The sequence below is a fragment of the Pan paniscus genome, chromosome 13 (assembly GCF_029289425.2).
Source record: "Pan paniscus chromosome 13, NHGRI_mPanPan1-v2.0_pri, whole genome shotgun sequence".
NCBI lineage: Eukaryota > Metazoa > Chordata > Mammalia > Primates > Hominidae > Pan > Pan paniscus.
In genome coordinates this window covers 144416668-144435120 of record NC_073262.2, presented here as the reverse complement: position 1 = coordinate 144435120, position 18453 = coordinate 144416668, and the positions used below count along the sequence as shown (strand labels likewise).

At 50.9% G+C, this 18453-nt stretch overlaps 1 protein-coding gene across 21 annotated transcripts in view; it reads right to left on the bottom strand.

Annotated features, from left to right (window-relative positions):
* Positions 1-18453, bottom strand: part of ING5 (inhibitor of growth family member 5) — a 43174-nt gene that overhangs the window by 4478 nt on the left and 20243 nt on the right. For 5 of the 21 annotated variants that reach the window (XR_010109562.1, XR_004670382.3, XR_008624623.1 and 2 more), the window contains 7 exons: positions 16344-16510; positions 14170-14281; positions 13588-13681; positions 5377-5506; positions 4888-5012; positions 3558-4006; positions 1912-2047 (listed from right to left, as the gene is read on the bottom strand). Coding sequence is in view for 11 of the 21 variants with exons in the window: in XM_055109321.2 (XP_054965296.1) it covers positions 4866-5012; positions 5377-5506; positions 13588-13681; positions 14170-14281; positions 16344-16510 (650 nt within the window). In the remaining 10 variants the exon portion in view is untranslated. Of the gene's footprint in view, positions 1-2; positions 1193-1714; positions 1777-1911; positions 2048-3187; positions 5507-13587; positions 13682-14169; positions 14282-16343; positions 16511-16633; positions 16791-18453 lie in introns of those variants that run through there. The other 16 variants (XR_010109563.1, XM_063595659.1, XM_034955586.3 and 13 more) reach the window with 8 other exon arrangements.

Here is an 18453-nt window from a genome sequence, read left to right as displayed (position 1 = left end):
GACAAGAAAGGCGCAGTGAGGCCCTGGGCGCCATTTCCGCCAGCGCGCAGGGTGCCCAGGGCCCGCCTCCCCATGTCTCCCAGGGCTGCTGGACGCCGGCAGGAGGGCACCAGGACAGGCACACGCAGTGGGGCCGCGGCCCTCCCGCAGGGAAAATGCGCCGATGCACGTGCGGCTCTATGCAGGACGCCGGTTCTGAAGTTGACAGATACACATCAATGAGCTAGACCGATTTGACACCCAGGCGTTCCTCCTTAACAGGTGGGTCCTTCTTCCCCGGCCGATGGCAGGGTCGCTGGTGCCCTCTGTCTGCAGTCTGTGGGGGCTGCAGGTACGAAGCACGCGTGAGAGCATGGCAGCCCCTCAGGCCCACGGAAACCCAGCCAGGCACCCTGCACTGGCCCTGGAAGCTGCCGTCTCACAAGTGCTCCCTGGTGACTCTGAGCAAGTTCTGGAGCCGCACGCACAAGGGGCTCCTGAACAGAGGCAGCTGCTGACCACAGAGAACATTCCATAGGTTCCCCACGCAGGAGGCAGCCGACTCGCATGACGGCAACCGTCAACCACCGCCTGGCCCAGGCCCAAGCCTGCCCAGGGCCCTCCGCCCTAACAGCCTCCGTACCCCTTCTCAAAACCCTCGGTGCACCGTCCCCCAGCCGCACGGCGTGGGGCACCACAGTGCCATGTGTCCCTGTGACAGGACAGTCTGTGTCGACGCCACGTGACACCGTGAGCTCGGCCAGCCTCCGAGACACGGCATCCTTTCCCTGTGTCCTCACACCGAACACCAAGGATAACTGGCTCTTACCAACTCGGGCGAGTCTGCCGGAGTTTCAAACACGCTGCCACGATGACCTCTGAGTGCCACACAGAAGAGCACATTCCGATTTCATTTTCAGAACATAGATATCCATTTTTAGATTTTCAGCACAGGCAAACAAAGCCAGGTTTTTATCTTTTTATTTATTTATTTGAGACAGGGTCTTGCTCTCCTGCCCAGGCTGGAGTGCAGTGGCGCGATCTCAGCTCACTGAAGCCTCGGACTTCCAGGCTCAAGCCATCCTCCCGCCTCCGCCTCCCAGGTAGTTGGGACCACAGGCACGCACCACCACGCCCAGCTAATTTTTGTATTTTTTGTAGACTTGGGGTCTCCCGATGTTGCCCAGACTACAGGTTTTTATTTAAATGAAATCTGAGGAACAACAATGCAGAAAGTTGCCATTGCCAAGGGGATGCAAGGGTCAGGTAGAGAAAACGCACCCTTCTCCACTAGACAGAGCCAGGGGCAGAGCCCCAGATCCATGCCCCGGCTTCAGGGCTCACATCTCATGCTACCTTTCCCAAATTTCCCTAGGGGACAAGAACCTCTCATTTCTGATTTAAGACGATCCCTACCTCCCACAGAGTCTGGAAGGTTGTCCTTCAGGAGGGGCCGTTAACGTGAACATTACGTAACCTGGTAACCACCATTCCTGGGTGACAGCATCCCTCTGCCAGCTCGGACAGGCACAGCAGCAAAGGGGAGATAAAGCCACACCCAGAGCAGCCAGCCAGCCAGCCACACTCCTTGAGGCCACAGTGGGGCATGCCTACATGGCTACCGTGTCCCGCTAAGCCCGGCAAGATTCTGCCATGGAGCGCCTTCTCCCGGGGAGGCCAGCAGCGCAACACCCAGCAGACTGGGAGAAAACAGAGCGAGCGTCCCCACACTCACCATTTTCCTTTGGGTTTCGTGGTAAGGTCCACGCAGGCAAAGTGAAACCACTCAATTGGACACTGCAAAGTAAAGGGAGAAACCGCAGTCAACACGCCTCATGTTCTGTATGCAAAACACAAGAAATGCCAACATCCGCCAGCCCTGCCCCACACAAGACCCCGCCCCATGGCGCGAATCCTGCAGGCGACACTCACGTCTGGATTGTCACAGCCAATCATCTCCCCATAGGAGACCTGGTGGCAAAGGCAGTACGTGGGTTCGTTCGGGTCCACGGGCATGTCCAGCACGTCAGAGGGGTGCACGGACAGGATGGTGTCAGTGAACTCAGACCTGCAGGGGACAGGGCACAGGCACCACTGAAGGCCATGGTGGGAAGTGAGGTGGCACGGACACCACAGGCCCTTCTGTCTCTGACTTAAGGCCCCCTCACCCCAAAACTGTGAAGGCAATCATTCCAAGGGGGAAATTGGTACCGTGCTCTGAGCGACACATAATGAATAAGCTTGCTTCCATTTTTCCCATTGTCCTTTAGAAATGAATGCGACTCCAGGGCCAGCCACTGCAGTCATGCACTAACTGAATACACACCTTGTGGACGTTTTCTTCCTGGAGCACACATTTTCAAAACCTCAATAACCCCTCTGAACACGCAATGTTCTAAGAAGGCGCAGCAAGAAAATCATTAAGTATACGAACAGATTGTCAGCTGATGCTAGAAAGAACACTGTTACCCACAAAAATCCAGGAACAGCAGCAGCTGGCAGCAGAGGGGTGGAGACCTCACGCCCACCTTCGGACCCAGGCAGGGACATGAGGGCACAGAGGGTCCCCAGGAGGCCATGAAGCGCAGCACTCACCCACAGCACCGGGGTTCTGGTCCCACTCTGGGGACGAGTCCACTCTCATCTCGGTCCCTCCTCCCAGACAGAACTCCCCCAGGGACCTCTGGACTCAACCCACTTCCGGGCCATCCCTCCAAAGACCCCGGCCCCTTTGGAAACAAGCACACGTCACCTCTGCCAGCAGACGGCTGACACCTGAGAGAAGCCTGCCAGCCTCCCACCCCAGACTGACAGGTGTCAGAGCAGCCCACACAGTCAACAGCTCTCCCGTAACTGTGACCTCCTCCCAAGAGAACAGCCATGCGTCCTGCGCCCAGGCCCTCCACGCACCTACTCAGGCACCTCTGCCCCAATACTGACTCAACCAGCAGCTCCCCACACACTCCCTGGACCGCCCACCACCCACCCAGCTGTCCACCTGGCACAGGGCCCCTTCCGACCACACACCATCCTTGTCACTCCTTCATCCCCATCAGCTCCCACGTGGGTTTCTACACAGCAGCCTGGTGGGTGTTCCACCCCGTCTATGCCTCCCTCCAAGCCTGCCACCTGTAGCACCATGGCCGTCCCACCAGGACCACAGACCTCAGGTGGAGACTTTCCTGTTTGAAAGGGATGCACTTAGGGGGAAATTTACGCTTTTATATTTCAGTATTTTTCAAATAAACTTACAAGCTGCAGGTACTATAGACAGTGTATTCCCACTAGTACAGAAAGAAAAAGTATCTTCCCTATCCCACCCTCCAACCCAAGAATATCTAGTTGGTATGTAAACACAGCAGGTTAGCAGGAGGAACGTGGCCGTGAGAAAAACAGTCACGATCAGGGAAAGCCAAGGAGCAGAAGTCTGGGTCCCAGAGGGAATCAATACTCAGCTTTTCCTTGGATACCTGTCTAAAGCTTTTCTACGCCTTTGCAATTGCCTGTACACATACACACACACTCGGGCTCAGCATGCACCCGGCCTCCCCGCTGCCCTCTGGCACAGGGGCGCCCACCTAAGTCTGTCCTTTGCAGGTAGTCTGCTCTTCTGCTCTTTCTCTCTGTCTGGGAATAGACAGGAGTTTCTCTTTAGAGCTGAAATCCATCAGCGTCACAAGTCCAGGTCCAGGTGCTGCCGACACTGCTTTCAAGCAACAGTCTCAAGTAGTCTTCGGGTCTCTCCTCTGACAGCAGCACGCAAGGGTCTACGTCTCAGCCTCCTGCCGATTCCGGGATGCCACCTGTGGCTTCACCTCCAAGGGGCTCCTGCAGTCTCCTCGAGTCACCTCTCACCCACGGAGAGCAGGGCAGCACCCTCTGCTGCCAACCGTCCCCGAAACGCTGACGCCCTCCTCTTCTGCGCCGAGCCCAATTCTGTCCGCAAAGCCCGACCTGACATCTTGAGCTGCCACTTGACCTGTGTCTCAGCATCACCAGGTTCGAGGGCACTGGCCAGATTTGATGGCTGTGGGAGAGGGCCAGGGGCCTGAGGGGACTGCCCAGCAAGGGCACCCCAGAAGCTGAGGCCACCGTGCAGGCCTCACTGGCCTCTCAGTCTCGCCTGAGGGAGCGCCATGGCGTGTGGCCAGGGAGTGCTGCTACCAGCCCTGAGGGAGGCAACCAGGAGGCCATGGGGAGCCCTGTCCCTTGCACAGGCCAGGGTGACCCCAACTGTCAGCGGCTGCTGACTCCCTTCAGCACCACTGCCACAAGAGGCACCCTCTGTGCTAACTCCCCAGGGTGTGGCAGGCACCCCTCGCCAGACGGTGCCAGCGAGCCCTTCCGCGCCCGGCCCCGATGGCTTCCCAGCACTCCACGTGGCTCCTAGCAGGGGGCTGGCTGCCTGTCCAAGCCCCAGGATTCCAGGTGCTACAGGTGACACTGCCCTTCATCCACACACACAGGTTCTGCCTCGCCAGAGCAAGGCCACAGGGCAGCAACAGTGCAGGGGGCAGCCTCAGGTCACGGGATCTCAGACGAGACACGGAGCATCTGTGCAGTGTAGGAACACTGCATTCCAGGAAGAGCCCTGGGCACGTGGGGAATAGGCCTGAAGAGGGCAGTCCACAGGGACAGGATGGTGCGTGCGCCTGGGTCCCCAGCAGGGAACAGGACCTGCCTTGAGGCAGAGCGGCCTGGCACCACAGCGTGACCACGAGGGGCGTGAAAACCCACTGTGCTGATGGGTCAGGGACGCGCACCACAGAACTCCAGAGCCCAGGGGCAGGCGGGCTCCTGCACACACCCAGGATGATGCCCTTGGAGGCACCCGAGTGCACACTCCCGCCCCGGCAGGCCAGGCTTTGGGTCCAACCGACTGGTCCTCAGGATGACCCATCTGCCCACCTGCACCATCCTCCTGTCCCTCTGGAAGGGGCCTCCTTGGCGCCTTGGACGTCAGAGCCCAGCTTCAGAGCTGGCCTTACCAGCCTGTCTCGACGTCTTGCAATGGGACAGGAGCAGCACTGCCACTTGGGGGCACAGAGAAGAAAGAGATTCACACACAAGCTAGATCCAGAGCCGCAGGGGCCCCGCAACTGTCGCCATCGGTGATCACCCTTCTCATCTGTCACTACTGGGACCTGCACGGCAGGCAGCGCTGAGCTCCCAGGCTCCGCACTGCTACTAAACAGTGCTGGTCAGCGCACTGTCAGGACAGGAAAAGCCATGAGGCCACAGTGGATCTTCCTGTGTTTGCAGAGGTGCTGGCTGTTCCTGAGGTCTCTGAAGCTGGGCAGAGTCCTCAGGGAGGAAGCCCCGACCCCAACAGGGAGCTGGAGTCTCCTTCACCCCCACAAGGACCCCCAGTGCCTGCATTCCTTATGCCTAGCATACCCTTGAGAAACAGCACTGGGTGAGGAAGAGACCAGGAGGAGTCCCACTTTCACGCAGAAAAGGCACGGTCGGGACAGGGCCTTCAGGTTCCGAGCAGGAAGGAGCAGGAAGACTCAGAACGCTGTTGCCACTGAGTTAGAAAACACAAAACCCAGCAAGTCACAAAAACCACATTCTCAAAGATGTCGGGGAGCTGTGGAGCAACAAGAGCTAGATGACCTGCAGCCAGAGTGGGGGTTGTTGGGGGGTTGGGGGGGGCGTCCGCCTGCCTCATGCACTGAGTGAGGGCTGGGCTGGCCACTGGGCCACGCTGAGCCCACACAGCCACACATGGCGGCCGCGTCCCCACCGACATTTATAGTCCAGAGGCTGCAAAGAGCAACTAAAAGCAGAGGGAAAATCCCTGCAACCTCGGAGTTCTCGAGCAAGGGGTCTGCTCGGGCACCGCTGGTCTCCTCCCCCACACTTCTACCAACTGTGGAAGCCGCTGGGGCAGGAGGCGAGAGAGGAAATCTCAAGGTCCTCAAGGGGCCTCGGTGGAGCTGAAGCTGAGACCCTGCCCCGCCCCAGGCCCCCAGCCCTATTGGCCTGGACCAAAACAGAACGAACACCTCCTGGGGAGAACGGAAATTTCCCTCTCCACGCTTCCTTTATACCTAAAGTCAGACAGCTAATAAATCATGAGACATGTACCCTCAGCAGGGAAATAGGACTGATTATGTTTTTTTAAAAGCTGGTTACCAAGGAATGGTGGCACATGCCTGTAATCCCGGCTACTCAAGTGACCCTCCCACCTCAGCCTCCCAAAGTGCTGAGATTACAGGCATGAGCCAAAGCACCCAGCCCTACAATCTCTTAAATGAAAAATGTATTAAAGGAGATTAAAACTAACTTAGGGCCGGGCACAGCAGCTCACGCCTGTAATCCCAGCACATCGGGAGGCCAAAAACAGGCAGATTCACCTGAGGCCAGGAGTTCGAGACCAGCCTGCATAACACGGTGAAACCCTGTCTATACTAAAAATACAAAATTAGCCAGTCATGGTGGCATGCGCCTGTAATTCCAGCTACTTGGGAGGCTGAGGCAGAGAATCGCTTGAACTTGGGAGGCGGAGCTTGCAGTGAGCCAAGATTGTACCAGTGCACTCCAGCCTGGGCGACCAAGCAAGACCTTCTCAAAAAAAAAAAGAAAGAAAGAAAGAAAGAGAAAAGAAGGAAGGAAGGAAGGGAGGGAGGAAGGGAGGGAGGGAGGGAAGGAGGAAGGAAGTGAGGGAGGGAGGGAGGAAGGGAAGGAGGGAGGGAAGGAGGAAGGAAGTGAGGGAGGGAGGAAGTGAGGGAGGGAGGAAGGAAGTGAGGGAGGGAGGGAGAAAGGGAGGGAGGAAGGAAGTGAGGGAGGGAGGGAGGAAGGAAGTGAGGGAGGGAGGGAGGAAGGAAGTGAGGGAGGGAGGAAGGAAGTGAGGGAGGGAGGAAGGAAGTGAGGGAGGGAGGGAGGAAGGAAGTGAGGGAGGAAGGAAGGGAGGGAGGGAGGAAGTGAGGGAGGGAGGAAGGAAGTGAGGGAGGGAGGGAGGAAGGGAGGAAGTGAGGGAGGGAGGAAGGAAGTGAGGGAGGGAGGGAGGAAGGGAGGAAGGAAGTGAGGGAGGGAGGAAGGAAGTGAGGGAGGGAGGAAGGAAGTGAGGGAGGGAGGAAGGAAGGGAGGGAGGGAGGAAGGAAGTGAGGGAGGGAGGAAGGAAGTGAGGGAGGGAGGAAGTGAGGGAGGGAGGAAGGAAGTGAGGGAGGGAGGGAGGAAGGGAGGGAGGGAAGGAGGGAGGAAGTGAGGGAGGGAGGAAGGAAGTGAGGGAGGGAGGAAGGAAGTGAGGGAGGGAGGAAGGGAGGGAGGAAGGAAGTGAGGGAGGGAGGAAGGAAGTGAGGGAGGAAGGGAGGGAGGGAGGAAGGAAGTGAGGGAGGGAGGGAGGAAGGGAGGAAAGAAGAAAGGAAGGAAGGAAAGAAAGAAAGAAGGAAAGGGAAGGTGAGAGGCTGAGCTGGGCGGATCACTTGAGGCCAGGAGTTTGAAACCAGCCTGGCCAACAGGCTGAAACCCCGACTCTACTAAAAATACAAAAATTAGCCGGGTGTGGTGACGCTCACCTGTAATCCCAGCTACTTGGAAGGCTGAGGCGGGAGAATGGCTTGAACCCGGGAGGCAGAGGCTGCGGTGAGCGGAGATTGCGCCACTGCACTCCAGCCTGGGCCACAGAGCCAGAACCTGTCTCATAAATAAATAAAGTAATAGAAACAAATCAAACTGAAGTACAGAAAGAAAAAAGCTTACAGAAAGTAAGCAGAGCCTCGGTGAGCTGTGAGAAAATCTAAGCTAAGGAACGCACAGGGAGCTGGACAGCAGGAAGAGGAGAAAGGAGAGCATAAAAATACTGGAAGAACTGTCTGAAAATTTTCCAAATTCGATGCAAAGTATAAACCAACAGTTCAGAGATGCTCAACAAGTTCCACGCAAAATATACACAAAAAAATCACACCAATACACATCATAATCAAACTGTTAAGAGCCAGTGACAATGAGAAATCTTAAAAGCAAAAAAAAAAAGAGAAACCACCAAAAATAATTATTATCAGTAATTTATCATCAGAATCAATGAAAGACAGAAGAAAATGAGAGAACATCTTTAGTGATAAAAGAAAAAAGTCAACATAAAATTCTATATGCAGTGAAATAAAAGCATTTTCAGAGAAACAAAAACAGAATTCATCACCATCAGCATACATGTACGGCAAAAAATGTTAAAAGTTCTTCAGTAGAGGAGAAATGACAAGACAGAAATTTGCATCCACATAAAGAAATATACATAAGCAGAATATGTATGGAAAAAAATTTTTAAAGAAAGAAAATAAATATTAAGAAATAATAGTTGGGCCAGGCACGGTGGCTCATGCCTGTCATCCTGCCACTTTGGGAGGCTGAGGCGAGAGGGTCACTGGAGGCCAGGAGTTCGAGACCAGCCTGGCCAACATGGCGAAACCCCATCTCTACTAAAAATACAAAAATTAACCAGGTGAGTAGGTGGGTGTAATCTCAGCTACTCAGGAGGCTGAGGCACAAGAATCACTTGAACCTGGGAGGCAGAGGTTGCCGTGAGCTGAGATCGCACCACTGCACTCCAGCCTGGGACACAGAGCAAGACTCTGTCTCAAAAAAAAAAAAAATGAAGGTTACCAGAAATGGCAACTATATGGGGTAACTATATATGGGGTGACTTTCGTGGTGAGAACACTTAAAATCTACACATTTTTTTGAGACTATATTGTTATCAACTGTAGTCACCATGTTGTAAAACGGATCTTTTGAACTTATTCCTCCTATCTAAATGAAATTCCGTATCCAACATCTCCCCTGACCACCCCAGTGCCTGACCACCATTCTACTCTCTACTTCTGTGAGTTCAACATCTTTACATTCCACGTATATTTTAAAACGTGTTTCACGTAATCAGTGGGTTGCGTCTAAGGTAGCAACGTACTGTGAAGCTTAGATCACAGGCAGAAGCAAAGTGAAGGACAACAGCACAAAGGCAGGAAATGGAAGAACACTTGTGTGGAGCCACACATTAAACATCAAATAGTGTAATATCTGAAGCTCACTGTGATAACTTAAGGAAACTGAGTGCACACTAGAACAATCCTTAAAATACAGGGGCTGGGGCAGTGGCTCACGCCTGCAATCCTAGCACTTTGGGAGGCCGAGGTGGGTGGATCACTTGGGGTCAGGGGTTCGAGACCAGCCTGGCCAAAATGGTGAAAACCTGTCTCTACTAAAAATACAAAAACATTAGCCGGGTGTGGTGGCACACACCTATAATCCCAGCTACTGCGGAGGCTGAGGCATGAGAATCGCTTGAACCTGGGAAGCAGAGGTTGTAGTGAGCCAAGATCATGCCATTGCAAATTGTACTCCAGCCTGGGCAACAGTGCAAGACTCCGTCTCAAAAAAAAAAAAAAAAAAAAAAAAGCATGGCTAATAAGACAAGAGTGGGGAAAAAAACGGAATACTAAAAAATACCTGATTAGTCCAAAAGAAGACAGGAAAGGAGCAGAAGGAACAAACAGAAAACTAATAGCAAGATGGTGAACCTAAATCCCACCATATCATTAATTATGTTAAATACGAACAGACCAAATATTGCAATGAAGGCCGGGTGCGGTGGCTCATGCCTGTAATCCCAGCACTTTACAGGGAGGGGAGGCCAAGGTGGGCAGATCATTTGAGGTCAGGAGTTCGAGATCAGCCTGCCCAGCATGGTGAAATCCTGTCTCTGTTAAAAATACAAAAATTAGCTGGCCTTCAAAGGATTTCAATTATGTAATGTTCTTTGACCACAACAGAACTCAACTAAAAAATTAAAATTAGAAAGGTATCTGAAAAATCCCAAATTATTTGGAAATTGAGACACATACTTCTACATAAGTTATAGGGCAAAGAAGTAGCATGAAAAAAAAAATTCTAGGTCAGGTGCGGTGGCTCACGCCTGTAATCCCAGTATGTTGGGAGGCCAAGGCAGGTGGATCACCTGAGGTCAGGAGTTCAAGACCAGCCTGGCCAACATGGTGAAACCCTGTCTCTACTAAAAATACAAAAAAAAAATTAGCCAGGCATGGTGATACGTGCCTGTAATCCCAGCTACCCAGGAGGCTGAGGCAAGAGAATTGCTTGAACCCGGGAGGCAGAGGTTGCAGTGAGCCAAGATCACACCACTGCACTCAAGCCTGGGCAACAGAGTGAGGCTCCGTCTCACCAAAAAAAAAAAAAATTCTATTCCAGCACTTTGGGAGGCCAACGCGGGTGGATCACTTGAGCTCAGGAGTTTAAGACCACCCTGGGCAACATGGTGAAACTCCATCTCTACCAAAAATATAAAAATTTAGCCAGGCACGGTGGCATGCACTTGTGGTCCCAGCTACTTGGGAGGCCGAAGTGGGAGGATCTCTTGAGCCCAGGAGGTGGAGGCTGCAGTGAGCCAGGATCATGCCACTACACTCCAGCCTGGGTGACAGAGTGAGACCTCATCTCAAAAAACAAGAAAAACATTCTAAAATATTTTAAATAGGTAAATGAAATAAAAATTTAAAACAATATCAAAATTATATCAAAATCATAATATATCAAAATTTGTGGAGTGCAACAAAGATAATAATTAGAAGAAGGAAGATACAAAAATCAATTATGCAAGCTACTTCCACCTTAAAAACCTAGAATAGTATAGGCAAAGTAAACCTGAGTAGAAAACAGGAAATAGAGAGTAGAAAAAAATGCAATAGCAAACAAAAAAATAGAGAAAACAATAAAAATAATGAAACTAAAAGCTAGTTCTCTAAAAAGATCAAGACGGCCAGACGCAGTGGCTCACGCCTGTAATCTCAACACACGGAGAGGTTGAGGCAGGCGGACTGCTTGAGCCCAGATGTTTGAGACCAGCCTGGGCAACATGATGAAACCCTGTCTCTACAAAACATTAGCCAGGCATAGTGGCGCGTGTCTGTGGTCCCAGCTACTCGGGAGCTGAGGTGGGAGAATCACTTGAGCCTGGGGACAGGGAGGTGGAGGCTGCAGTGAGCCATGTGCATGCCACTGCACTCCAGCCTAGGTGACACAGCTAGACCCTGCCCTCAGGGGAAAAAAAAGGATCAAGACAAAATGAGAGAAACATAAATTACCAGTATCAGGACTGAAAGAGGGGTCATCATAACAGACACATCAGAATCATAATAATGCAAAATTATTAACAACCTGATGTCAAAAAAATCTGACAACTTACATGAAACAAATTTCTTGAAAGACACAGATTTTTTCCAAAACTGACTCGAGAAGAAATAGAAAGCCTGAATACTTCCATAACTTTAAAGGAACTGAATGCAACATCAAACTGTACACTTAGAATAACATTTTATTGTATGTAAATTATTCCTTAATAAAGTTAATTTAAAAGGTTAGAAAAACAACAGGACTAAACTATAATGTATAGTGTCTAGGAATGCACTATAAAACTATTAAAGAAACAAGGAAATAAACACTATAGAAATCTGGATCACGTTTATTTGGGGGCAGGAGGAGTTTATGATTTTAACAGGGCATATGGAAGGCCTTCCAGCAGCAGTTAATCACTGACTAGGTGCTACTTACAAAGATCTTCACTTTACGGAAATTAATTAAACCATGTTTGTTCTGTGCGGTTTTCTGTATCTGTGCACTACTTTACAACACGAGAATGTTGGGATTTTTTTTTTTTTTTTTTTTTGAGACAGAGTTTTGCTCTGTCACCCAGGCTGGGGTGCAGTGGTGTGATCTTGACTCACTGCAACCTCCACCTCCCGGGTTCAAACAATCTCCCTGCATCAGCCTCCCGAGTAGCTGGGATTACAGGCAGCTGCCAACTACTCAGCTAAGTATTTTGCATTTTTGGTAGAGACGGGGTTTCACCATGTTGGTCAGGCTGGTCTTGAACTCCTGACCTCAGGTGATTAACCTGCCTTGGCCTCCCAAAGCGCTGCGATTACAGGCATGAGCCACCTCGCCCGGCCAAAAGGCTAAGCCCTAGCTAAAAAACTGAAAATTGGGGCTGGGCACAGTGGCTCACGCCTGTAATCCCAGCACTTTGGGAGGCCAAGGCAGGTGGATCACGAGGTCAGGAGATCAAGACTATCCTGACTAACAAGGTGACACCTCATCTCTACAAAAAATAAAAAAAAATTGGCTGGGTGTGGTGGCATGCACCTGTAGTCCCAGCTACTTGGGAGGCTCAGGCAGGAGAACTGCTTGAACCTGGGAGGCAGAGGTTGCAGTGAGCTGAGATCGCGCCACCACACTCCAGCCTGAGTGACAGAGAAAGACTCCATCTCAAAAAAAAAAAAAAAAAACAAAACTGAAAATTGGGTCGGGTGTGATGGCTCATGCCTGTAATCCCAGCACTTTGGGAGGCTGAGGCAGGTGGATCACCTGAGGTCAGGAGTTCGAGACCAGCCTGGCTAACATGGTGAAATCCCATCTCTACTAAAAGTACAAAAACTTAGCCAGGCATGGTGGTGCGCACTTGTAGTTCCAGCTATCCAGGAGGGTGAGGCAGGAGAATCGCTTGAACCTGGGAGGCAGAGGTTGCAGTGAGCCGAGATGGCGCCATTGCACTCCAGCTTGGGCAACAAGAGCGAAACCCCATCTCAAAAAAAAAAAAAAGAAAATTGTCCCTTTTTTGTCAAGAAGAACTCTTTTTTTCTCTTTTTTTTTTTTTTTTTTTTTTTGAGACAGAGTCTCATGTTGTGGCCCAGGCTGGAATGTAGTGGTGCGATCGTGGCTCATGATCCTCCCAGCTCAGCTTTCCCTAGTAGCTGGGACTACAGCCCACACCACCACCCTCAGCTAATTTTTTCTATTTTTTGTAGAGATGGGGGTCTCACTTGGTTGCCCAGACTGGTCTCAGATTCCTGGGCTCAAGTGATCCTCCCGCTTTGGCCTCCCAAAGTGCGGGAATTACAGGCATGAGCCACCGTGCCCAAAACTTACACTCTTTGACCCCTCCCTCTGTGAGATCATCTCCATAGAGGTTTCGTGGCATTTCAGCATTTTCTCTTTAGTCTAAATGTCACTCCTCTGAGGTAATGCTACGATCTCTTTGGAGGGTATACAACACCTTTGGCAGGGAGGGTGTCAGTGGGAGAATGCTTTAAATAAAGTATCTCAAAAAACTTCAAGTTAAATGACATGTCTATTTAATAAATGTGGCCACATAATTAACAATGAATATATGCAAACTATATGTTGACACATAAAATAACTGACAGGTATACAGAAATCTAGCTACTTAAAGAGTGGTCTACATTGGCCTCTGTCAACAACACGTTGCTCACCATCCTCCTGTCCCTAGTGGGGCAGCACACAATGTGGCTAAGAGGACAGGCACTGGAGTCAGACTCCAGGTGCAGGCCCAGCCGCACCACAGCAGCCCTAAAGCCTGGGCAGGTCCCTGCGACACCGAAAATGCCCCTGACAACGGCACCCCCTCAAAGGCTGCGGGGAGGACGGGCTGACGACAGGCGTACAGCGTAAGAATCAGAATACCGCCCCGCACACGGTGTGCACTTCACTCAGGTCAGCTTCCATCAGTGTTCCTACATCCGGGATACAGGCTATGGGTATTCGTTCTTTTGGGAAAAAGAGGGGAAAGCCTCTTACCCTCCTTTGTGCTTCTTTTTCTTTGGTGTGTCTTCCTCTGATGTCCTCCTGCCTCGGCCCCGGGACCCTCTTTTTTCTTTCTGACCCCGGCCTTCTGAAAAATAATCAAGACGCAAATTATTTTTATAGAATTCACTAAAGCAAGGCAAGTTTTGTGTTTTGTTTTTAAAAAGGGGTCTCGCTCTGTCTCCCAGGCTGGCTGGAGTGCAGCGGAGCAATCACAGCTCACCGCAGCCTTGACCCTCGGGCTCAAGCAATCCACCCACCTCAGCCTCCCGAGTAGCTGGGACCACAGGTGTGCACCACCACACCTGGCTAATTTTTAAATTTTTTGTTGAGATGAGGTCTCGCTATGTTGCCCAGGTTGGTCTCAAACTCCTAGCCTCAAGTGATCCTCCTGCCTCAGCCTCCCAAAGTGCTGGGGTTACAGGCGTGAGCCACCACACCCAGCCTGCAAGACAAGGTTTACCCAAATGTGATACTTACCCTAGTGATCATACTTTAATGATTTACCATGACAAAACTCTTCAAAACTCCATAGTTAACAGTAATAAAATAAAGAAAAAAAATTAACAGACTTGCTTTTTAACCCTCGCCCTCCGGAGCTTTCAAAATCACTGCCCTCCATCTTGTCCTTCAGATCTGCCTCAAAGCGCGCCAGGTCTGCATCAAGCCTTCGAATGTGTTTATCCACCTACAAAAGGATACCCAAAGTCTTATTTTAAAGTAAAACCAAAACACCTCAGAATCACGAATGTACAAAAGTATCCACCAGGAAACACCTTCTTGCCCTTTAATTGAGTCTCCAATGAACAAACCTCTGCTAAAACAAGGCCCACTATTTCAAAGTCCATGCAAGGGTCTTGTGCTTTTTCTGCATATTTTGACATTGCAATGGAATAAATCCCATTTAGGGAAAAGACATGAGTGTGGGCAATAATGAGAAGCAGAGTTGTGAAATGCAGTGAACAAGGCCTGGGATATCTGACGCTGAACCCTACTTTAAAATATGGCTACCTGGAGGCCAGGTGCAGTGGCTCACACCTGTAATCCCAGCACTTTGGGAGGTCGAGGCAGTCTGATCACCTGAGGTCAGGAGTTCAAAACCAGCCTGACCAACATGGTAAAATCCCATCTCTAAAATAAATACAAAAATTAGGGCAGGCGCGGTGGCTCACGCCTGTAGTCCCAGCACTCTGGGAGACCGAGGCAGGTGGATCATTTGAGGTCAGGAATTCAAGACCAGCCTGGCCAACATGGCAAAACCCCATCTCTATTAAAAATACAGGCCAGGCACGGTGGCTCATACCTGTAATCCCAGCACTTTGGGAGGCTGAGGCAGGTGAATCACCTGAGGTCGGGAGTTCAGGACCAGCCTGACCAACATGGAGCAACCCCATCTCTACCAAAAATACAAAATTAGCCGGGCTTGGTGGCGCATGCCTGTAATCCCAGCTACTCAGGAGGCTGAAGCCGGAGAATCGCTTAAACCCAGGAGGCAGAGGTTGCAGTGAGCCAAGATCGTGGCATTGCACTCCAGCCTGAGCAACAAGAGCGAAGCTCTGTCTCAAAAAAAAAACCAAAAACAAAAAACAAAAATTAGCCTGTTGGTAGTGGTGCACACCTGTAATCCCAGCTACTTAGGAGGCTGAGGCAGGAGAATCGCTTGAGCCTGGGAAGTGCAGGTTGCAGTGAACTGCAACCATGCCACTGCACCCTAGTCTGGGCGACACAGTGAGGCCCTGTCTCAAAAACTAAATAAATAATACAAAAATAAAAAAATAAAACTACAAAAATTAGCCAGGCTTCGTGGTGGGTGACTGTAATCCTAGCTACTCAGGAGACTGAGGCAGGAGAATTGCTTGAACCTGCGAGGCACAGGTTGCAGTGAGCCGAGATCGCACCATTGCACTCCAGCCTGGGCAACAAGAGCAAAAGTCCATCTCAAAAATAATAATAATAATAAAGTATGGCTACTGCATGCCTGTAATCTCAGCTACTCGGGAGACTGAGGCAGGAGAATCGCTTAAACCCAGGAGGTGGAGGTTGCAGTGAGCCGTGATCACACCACTGCACTCCAGCCTGGGCGACAGAGCAAGACTCTGTCTCAAAAAAATAAATAAATAAAATAAAAAAATAAAATAAAATATGGCCACCTGGAGGTCGGGCACGGTGGCTCATGCCTGTAATCTCAGTATTTTGGGAGGCTGAGGCGAGTGGATCACTTGAAGTCAGGAGTTCGAGACCAGCATGGCCAACAGGGTGAAACCCCGTCTCTTCTAAAAATATAAAAATTAGCTGGGCGTGGTGCTGCATGCCTGTAATCACAGCTACTCGGGAGGCTAAGGCACAAGAATCACTTGAGCCTAGGAGGCGGAGGTTGCACTGAGCTGAAATCACACCACTGTACTCCAGCGTGGACGACAAAGTGAGACTGTCTCAGAAAAAACCCAAATGGTTCCTCCGAGCAGATACACAAACAAAAAGGGCCCAGAAAAAAACAAAAAAAACAGGGATGGTCCTACATGAAGTGTATTCCGTCTGCACTTCCTCCAGCAGCGTCAGCTACCAAAGCCAGCCTTCCATTTGGCTATGCCCATTTCCGGGCAGTTTTTACATTTTGTTGCATGAGAGGCAGGAGTAGAGGTCAGAGGAAGAGCTACGGCCCCCGCCCCGCCCTCGCCATCTCGTAGGTCTGTGCGGCCAGCGGCACTCTGTCATTGCCGAGAAAGCCGTGGCCCCCGCCCCGCCCTCACCATCTCGTAGGTCTGCATGGCCAGCTGCACTTTGTCGTCACTGTATTCCTTGCACTTGCTGTAGGCGTTCTGGATCTTCTGCAGGCGCTCCACGCGCTGGTCTGGAGACAGCGTCTTCACCGTGGAGATGTACTCTGCAGCCAGGATGTCAATCTCTGCTTTCTTATCTGATGGAGAAACGGGGGAAAAGCTAGCCCTGCACAAGACACCATGATGTGCTCACCAGACTGGCAACAACTAAAGTCAGCCAACACCAAGTTGTGGCAAAGATGTAGCTGATATGAACTCACGCTGTGCTGGTGGGAGCGCAAGTGGGCAGAACCGTTCTGCACAAACAGTCTGGGATCGTGTGGATGTGCAGACTTTACGGCAACGTGCCCAGGACAGTCCCAGCTCTGAATGTTACACAGCAAGTGGTCACAGTGCCCTCTTCGACTCTCAAACATCCTGTGTGAATAATTTGTAGTCACCTTTCCTATGACCTGGCATACTACTCTTTTTTCCCTTTTCTTTTTTTCCGGTAGAGCAGTCAAGAAAGAACACACTACTCTTAAATACCCTAAACAAACCTTATGTCACCTAAAGAAATCCACACGGGAAACATTCATAAGAGCAGAAAACAGAAAACAACCCCAATGTCCAATCCTCAGTAAAATGGAGAAATAAGCTGTGGTCCCTTCAGACAACAGAGTGCTACTCAGCAACAAAAAGAGCAAACTACAGCCACACACAGCAACACGGATGATTCCCAGAGAAGGTGACACGGAGCAAAAAGAGCAAGAAACAAAAGAAAACATACTGGATGATTCCATTAATATGAAGGGCAGAAACAGACACAACTCTTAACCCTTCAGTTTAGAGGGGTAAGAAAACTAGGCCAGGCGTGGTGGCTCACGCCTGTAATCCCAGCACTTTGGGAGGCCGAGGCGGGCAGATCACGAGGTCAGGAGATCCAGACCATCCCGGCTAACATGGTGAAACCCCGTCTCTACTAAAAATACAAAAAATTAGCCTGGCGTGGTGGCGGGCGCCTATAGTCCCAGCTACTCGGGAGGCTGAGGCAGGAGAATGGCGTGAACCCAGGAGGTGGGGCTTGAAGTAAGCCAAGATAGCGCCACTGCAGTCCGGCCTGGGCGAAAGAGCGAGACTCCATCTCAAAAAAAAAAAAAAAAATGAAAACTGTTGAAGGCCATGCACGGCGGCTCACGCCTGTGATCCCAGCACTTTGGGAGGCCAAGGCAGGAGGATCACGAGGTTAAGAGATGGAAACCATCCTGGCCAATGTGGTGAAACCCCGTCTCTTCTAAAAATACAAAAATTAGCTGGGCATGGTGTTACGTGCCTATAGTCCCAGCTACTCAGGAGGCTGAGGCAGGAGAATCACTTGCACCCAGGAGGCAGAGGTTGCAGTGAGCCGAGACCGTGCCACTGCACTCCAGCCTGATGGTAAAGCGAGACTCTGTCTCAGAAAAAAAAAAGAAAACTACTGTTAAAGGTGGAAGGTGACTGTTACCAAACTCAGGATGGTCACCCCTTGGTTGGGGAGGGGTGTCATGACTAGGAGGGTCACAAAGGCCTTCAGGTGCCAAAGGGCTTGATTTCTCCATCTCGGTAGCAGAAAACAGAGAGGTTCACCTGGTAATATTTGTTAAGCAATGTATAATTGTTGCACATTCATTTCCTGAATATATGTTACATTTCACAATAAAATAACTCTCTGTATTCCCTAGTCAAGATGCTGTACCTAAGGAAAAAAACACAGCTATCTCAGTCTTGCAAAACATGTGCCCAGGCCGGGTGTGGTACTCACGTCTGTAATCCCAGCACTTTGGGAGGCCAAGGCGGGTGGATGAACCTGAGGTCAGGAGTTCGAGACCAGCCTGACCAACATGGAGAAACCCCGTCTCTACTTAAAATACAAAAAATTAGCAGGGTGTGGTGGCGCATGCCTGTAATCCCAGCTACTCGGGAGGCTGAGGCAGGAGAACTGCTTGAACCCGGGAGGCGGAGGTTGCGGTGAGCTGAGATCGTGCCATTGCACTCCAGCCTGGACAACAAGAGCGAAACTCCATCTCAAAACAAAAAAAACAAACCTGTGCCCAGCATAATG